The sequence below is a fragment of the Nilaparvata lugens genome, unplaced genomic scaffold (assembly GCF_014356525.2).
Source record: "Nilaparvata lugens isolate BPH unplaced genomic scaffold, ASM1435652v1 scaffold5874, whole genome shotgun sequence".
NCBI classification, from domain to species: Eukaryota; Metazoa; Arthropoda; class Insecta; order Hemiptera; family Delphacidae; genus Nilaparvata; species Nilaparvata lugens.
This window is the reverse complement of record NW_024091650.1, coordinates 1-7,319: the sequence shown is the minus strand read 5'-3', so window position 1 is coordinate 7,319 and position 7,319 is coordinate 1. Positions and strand designations below refer to the sequence as shown.

The 7,319-nt window shown below is 36.6% G+C and overlaps 1 protein-coding gene across 1 annotated transcript; it reads left to right on the top strand.

The window, feature by feature from the left end:
- Nucleotides 1-2,233: 2,233 nt before the first annotated feature.
- On the top strand, nucleotides 2,234-5,052 carry LOC120356126 (phospholipase A2 phospholipin-like). Its single transcript, XM_039444969.1, has 3 exons — nucleotides 2,234-2,301; nucleotides 3,420-3,621; nucleotides 4,884-5,052. Exons 1-3 carry the CDS (start codon nucleotides 2,269-2,271, stop codon nucleotides 5,045-5,047), a joined length of 399 nt encoding a protein of 132 aa, XP_039300903.1. The 5' UTR covers nucleotides 2,234-2,268; the 3' UTR covers nucleotides 5,048-5,052.
- Nucleotides 5,053-7,319: the final 2,267 nt, after the last annotated feature.

Here is a 7,319-nt window from a genome sequence, read left to right as displayed (position 1 = left end):
AGGAGGAGGGGAGGAGGAGGAGGAGGAGGATGAGGAGGAGGATTGATTGATTGAGTACTTTATTTAGGAGGAGGAGGAGGGGAGAGAAGATGAGGAGATACATCGAGGAATAATGGAAGAAGGAGGATCAATCAACATCTTCTTTATTCAATATGAGGATCAGTTTCAAAAATGAAAAAACTTACTTTCCTTGATAAAAATCCCAAAATGAAGATAACAATAGGGAACAAATTGTTGAACAAATTTTTTTTCTGGAAAATTACGCTCCTTCACACCTTAGAAATCAAGTCTCTTCCTGTCATTCTTCTATTTTCATTCCAGATAATCTTTCTTTTAATAGAAAACCCTCATGATTTTATAAGTATTCTCTCTCGTGAACGTTTATTTTAGAAATTACTCAATGTTGATATTGATTGTTGACAAATTCTACAACACGAACTAGATTCAACAATCCTTGTCACCACAGACAATTGCACAAAAAACCCCGAATACTATGCAGTTCAATTATATTCTCCATGTAAAGCTATTACATTGCGTAAATCTAATGAGTCCTTGAACAGAATAGACGCTTCCAATGATGCGTAGCGCCTTTTTATGGCATAAAAATTGAGCAACAGTCATGTTTGTCGAGGAAATATTATCCTATTATTTTAAGCGAGCAATTTCTGTACTTATATATCTGGTTATTTTAATATCTGGCTATTTTTATAACTGGTTATTTATGTTTAACGGATCTCGAAAACGGCTCTAACGATTTTCACGAAATTTGGAACATAGTAGGTTTATGATATAGAGATTCGATTGCTCTAGGTCTCATCCTTGGGAAAACTCGCTGAACGACATTAAAAGGATAATCCTTGACTGAAACAGCTGTGGATATTAAAAAAGTGAGTGAGTGAGTGAGTATGTGAAAAATCAAAATATCGCATCTCCGAAATTCATAAGATGACGTATAGCCAGCTGTAAAATAAAAACACGATCATTTTAGAGAATTGTGTTCTGTTTATCAATAAATAAAAATAACGAGCGAAGCTCGGTGCCCCGATATTTATGTATAAAGGAAGGAAAATAGAGAAGAAACAAGAGTGGAGGATATATTAAAAAGATATTTGATGGTTGAAAAGATATTCAAGATAATTGAAAACGTTTCAACCCTGCTTTTCACACTAACAAAGCAATGCGGTTTAATCTATAGGTACTATAATAAAGGAAAGAGCTAGAAGATCGCAAAATAACTCATGGTACTGAGCTACAACATATCAATCATCTATACTATAATGAAGTAAAGGACTGACTTATACACGTACGGGATAGGAAAATTATGCTTGACGAATCATCACGTCTGAGCAACTCAACTGATTAACTTGAGATTTTGCTTACAGATTCTTAATTAACCGAGAATGGTTATAGGCCTATTTTCAATTCTTCAAGATTCTATTACGACAAGTTTTCAGTTCGTCAAGTTTTGAAATGGACCCTTGCAGAGCACGGGTTACTTTCTAGCAAAAAAGTAAACTCGTATGGCTTTTGTTGGTGGGGACTTTCTAGTCATCAATAAAAAAAGTCTCATGTTTTTCAATGAAACATTGTGTAAAGGAAGAAAAATAGAGAGAGAACAAGATTGGGAAAGATATTAAAGAAATAAATTGATGATTGAAATAATATTGTAGGTAATTGAAAAATATTCCAACGCGGTTCACACTTACAAATAGCAATGCGGTTCACCATCATCAATAAAAAAAAGAAAGTTTCTTGTTGTGGGATCAATGAGCCGTTAAATGATGTTAAATGAGGCCTGTTTGATACGAATTTAGATTATTCAGAAAAAGTGTTTTCTCCAAATCATTGAATTTAACCATCCATGACGAAATATCAACTAGGCCTGGTGTTATTTTTAATAATAGACTTCCCTGTTCTGAAGACAATGAATAATTACTGTGTTGCATATCCATACTTTGTCACTATTAAAATTAAATTTCAAATACACTTATGGAGTACTTACATTGGTATTGACCACAGTATATAGATAAAAACGGTAGTGGTCATGAAATGTGTGCGCAGTGGCCAGCCAGCTAGATTGCGTCATCGGCATCGCCACTAACCGAGGTTTTCAACACCTATTGGCAATTCAAGAAACTTATTTGCTAAAAACAGATGATTGGATATAAAATGACGTCAGCTACACCGGAAATTTAGCACAAACATGCGCGTGACACCTACCGTCTTCTTCTATATACCGTGGTATTGACGATCGTTTCGACCTGTTGTATGATGATCATCAGTCTGATCGTCACTACCAAAGTAAGTGCATTTTAACTCCATAAATTAATGTATTTGAAATTTAAGTTCACAATGAACGCATAGATTTAGGAAATCATTTAATTATTCTGTCACCAGTGGGCTACTTGAGTCTCTAAGAGGAATAAGCTCTTTGAATGCTGGCTTTCAACTATGAATAGCTTGATAAAATTTGTAAAATAGGAATTGATATTGGGGAATCTCTCAACAAAAATAAAATTGAAAAAAATCAGCTTTTCATCAAATCTTCTTTTGTCAAAGCTATCTTCTATTGAAGGCAGTGGAAAAGCAGAGAATCGGCAATGCTGTTCTATCTTTCTCCACTACCATTATAACGTGGACACCACTAGGATTTGATTTCAGTGTACAAGTGCCGGTTGCACAAAAACCGGTTACATTTTAATCGTGATTAATTTCACGAGAACCAATCAGAGAAGCCTTCTTTTTCCAATCAAAAAGAATAGGCTACTCTGATTGGTTCTCGTGAAATTAATCACGATTAAAATTTAACTGGCTTCTGTTCAACCGGGCCTTAGAGTAATTTCTCCGCACTTTCTCTGAATGCTCTTGTTTGATGGTTTGGTTTTATTCAAATACTTGTCCTTACATTCATAAATAAATGGTTAATTTCTGTTCCAGCAAACAAACAGAACTATGTTGTTGTCTTTGAAAGTGACGATATCGGACGCCTGAGTTTAGTTTTGCTCTTCCAAAAATTATCTTAATCATGATTAATATTTATCAGACAAACTAATTGAATCATCATTCATGTTTTATCATCAGCGTGTCGTTTTCATCATGCATGTCCCATCGTTAGTGGCCAGTCTAAGTTTTGAATTCTATAACATATTAGCAAAGAGTTAGGCTCAACTCACACCTACGGGACCCAGGCAATACCTACTATTACTTAGTAATAGTAGGTATTGACCCAGGTCGAGAAGAGACTAGACTCTAGTCGAGAGCATGTGTTCCAATTGGGTAACGTCGCGGAGACTAGAATCGACTGGTCTGAGTGTCACCATTTGGAAACACATATGCTCTCTTCTCGACCTGAGTCGCGTAGGTGTGAGTTGAGCTAAGTATAAATTTATAAAATAATATTTCATCGATTTCTGTTCCAGCAAACCCAAACAACAGACAGAGCTTCTGTCGTCTTTGAAGGTGATGATCGGCCGACCTGTGGAGATCAGACTGGACCAGATGTTGGATCTGATGGACCAGTGCTATCTGCTGGGAACACCGTCAATGCTGAGAAGGCAATCGATAGAGCTACTAGAGGTTCTGGCCCCAACCCCAGTACGCTGCTCAGTGGTATTCTCCCAGGTACAATAATAATCTGTGTATCTGTCATATATTTATAGATATTAGCATAGACTAATATCTATACCTTTATTCTTAAATAAATTGAGAACTCTTGATAGTTCTTAAAGGGCCGGTTTCCGAGCTCGGGATTTAGCTAAGTTCTAGACTTTAAACAGCTGGAGTCGGAAAATTGACTTTACGAAACGGACTTAGTCGTAGTATTTATGATAATCTTCATTTTCTCATTTCTACTAGTAGTTCTGTTAACAGTAGACCCCGCGCAGTTATAAACCACAGCCTCCTGTCTGTATGTCGTGTCGGCGAGATATCGGTGTGAAAACGGCTAATGGCTGTTGGGGTTGGTGTATCAAAAATGCTAATATCAGAAGATAATCTTCTACAAGACATACTGGCAACAGGTCAGCCCGAGTTGGAAGCAGAGAAAGATCGAGAGAGAATACTATGTACTTTCAGTTATTAGTTGCATGCAATTAATAGTCCACACGATAGCTTATGTTTATGTTGTTGATAGCTTATCGAACAGTAGACCTCACGCAGTATTCTCATTCACAAGTACATGATTACGTACGGTGACTGATATGTGGTTTCCGACTGCATTCGACCTACCAGATGAATTGAAATTGCGATAGAAGTTTCTTGTTTGGCCTCGTGTTTAGAAGTGAATTAATCATTAAATTCAAAATTCTAGGTGATGTATTTTATTAAACTTGAAATTGTGTGTGTTTGAATAAAAGTACCGGATTGAAACTATAGACCTTGTGGAAATACAGCAATAAACTGGCTTCTCCATACATCTGTGTAATCACATGTCAGCTGATTTATTATGAATAATTCTATAGTCTGATTTTACTCTAATATTGGCATATGAAGGAGGCTCCTTTTCCATTTTATATTATCCTTGGTATGCAAAATTTCCAAAAACGTTGTATATACGTCGACGCGCATTTAAAAAAGGAACATACCTGTCAAATTTCATGAAAATCTATTACCGCGTTTCGCCGTGAATGCGCAACATATGAACATTTAAACATTGAAATATTTAAAAATTCAAACATTAAGAGAAATGCCAAACCGTCGACTTGAATCTTAGACCTCACTTCGCTCAGTCAATAAAATGATAACAACTAGTTTCAGTGTTCACACCATCGTCTGGTTTTAAAAATAAATTTCAAATAAAAATACAATACTTATTTGTAAGCTATATTTGTACGCACGATTCCTTTTTTTTTACACAAACCCATTTATTTATTCGGGTGTTTCAGGAACCAAATGGTGCGGTTCGGGCGACATTGCTGAGACGTATTACGACCTGGGAACAGAGACGGACATAGACAAGTGCTGTCGGAATCACGACATCTGTCCGTCAAAAGTGCGACCGAAAACTGTCCGATACAACATGACTAACAACTCGCCTTACACAAAGTGAGTCAACTGCTGGTTTTCTAAAATTGTTGGATTGCTTTTACTTTCCTTGCCCTATTACCATAGGTAAGGAAAGTATTGCTTTCCGAAAAAAATTAAGGTACCCCAATTTCTAAATTTCTATACGTTTCGAGGTCCCCTGGGTCCAAAAAACTGGTTTTTGGGTATTGGTCTGTATGTGTGTGTGTGTGTGTGTGTGTGTGTGTGTGTGTGTGTGTGTGTGTGTGTGGTGTGTGTGTGTGTGTATGAGTGTATGTGCGTCTGTGTACACGATACCTCATCTCCCAATTAACGGAATGACTTGAAATTTTGAACTTAAGGTCATTACAATATAAGGATCCGACACGAACATTTTCACCTAAAATTGAAATTAAGCTCGAAATTCGAGAAAATGTGATTATACAATTGCAAACTGTTGGCAACTGTTAATTCTATTATTAAATCATTCACTATGAAGAGATAGCAGACTTCGTGTGTCTCCAGCGTTATTGTCCTGTCAACAGCTGGCTCAGATCTTGTTTATAAGTAGACTTGAAATGCGCGTAAACACTAGCGTCAGGTGATCAATTTTCATAACGGCAGGAAAGTTGTGTGAGTGCGCCACACCAGATTTTTATGATAATCTTCATTTTCTCATTTCTACCAGTAGTTCTGTGAACAGTATACCTCGCGCAGTTATAAACCACAGCCTCCCCTTATACTGTCAATCAGAGTGAATCTAGTCTGTACAGGCCTATGTCGTGTCGGCGTGATATCGGTGTGGAAACGGCTAATGGCTTGTGGGGTTGGTGTATCAAAAATGCTAAATCAAAACCTAATCTTCTACAAGACATACTGGTAACAGGTCAGTCCGAGTTCAAAGCAGAGAAAGATCGAGAGAAAATACTACCTATGTGTTTTTTCAGTTATTAGTGCATGCAATTAATAGTCCACACGATACATTATGTTTAGTTTTTGATAGCTTATCAAAACTTCCTTGTAGCTGCTTTGCTACGATAGAATTGTATGCATCTCAAATGGATGTAACTACAGTAGGCTAGATAACTATATTCTTCATCTATCCATACAATATAAGTAGGCCTACATCATCGAAATGATAGGGATGAAAAAAAAGTAACTTTTGCTATTCCTCTCCCAAATTTGAATAACGGTGAGGCTACACTTAGTCCTAAATAGGTGAATTCTTGTAGTTCTTCACTTCACAAGATTTCACTCATTAAATATTTTAACATGGTAGTTTTTCAAATCTAGATGCTTCAAAACCAAACATGGAAGAGATATTATAAACTATAATTAGGCTACCTATATAGTTACTGTACAGTAGGCTACCTCTCCATCCTACCAATACTTTATTTACTTGAAGTTCTGTGAACAGTTGTAGACCTCACGCAGTATTCTCAAACACAAGTACCTGATTGAAACTATAGACCTTATGAAAATACAGCAATAGACTGGCTTCTCCTCACATCTGTGAATCACTTGTCAGCTGATTTATGAATAAAATCTATAGTCTGATTTTTACTTTCCTTGCCCTATTACCATATAGGTAAGGAAAGTATTGCTTTCCGAAAAAAAAAATTAATGTACCCAATTTCTATACGTTCAAGGTCCCCTGAGTCCGAAAAAGTGGTTTTTGGGTATTGGTGTGTGTATGTGTGTGTGTGTGTGTGTGTGGTGTGTGTGTGTGTGTGTGTGTGTGTGTGTGTATGAGTGTATGTGCGTCTGTGTACACGATATCCTCATCTCCCAGTTGACAGAATGACTTGAAATTGGAACGTAAGGTCCTTACACTATAAGGATCCGACACGAACATTTCGATCAAATACAATCCAAGATGGCGGCTAAAATGGCGAAAATGTTGTCAAAAACAGGGGTTTTCGCGATTTTCTCGAAAACGGCTCCAACGATTTTGATCAAATTCATACCTGGAATAGTCATTGATAAGCTCTATCAACTGCAACAAGTTCTATATCTGTAAAAATTTCAGGAGCTTTGCCCCATCTATGCAAAGTTTGATTTTAGATTCTCAATTATCAGCCTTCATATACAATTTAAACAAAAAATTTCAAGTGGAAAAGATTGAGCATGAAAATCTCTGCAATTAATATTCAGTAACATTTCCACCTAGGATTGAGAATAAGCTTGGAATCCGAGAAAATGTGATTATTAAATTGCAAACTGTTGGTTCTATTAAATCATTCACTACGAAGAGATAGCAGACCTCGTGTGTTTCCAGCGTTATTGACCTATCACCAGCTGTCTCATATCTTGAATAG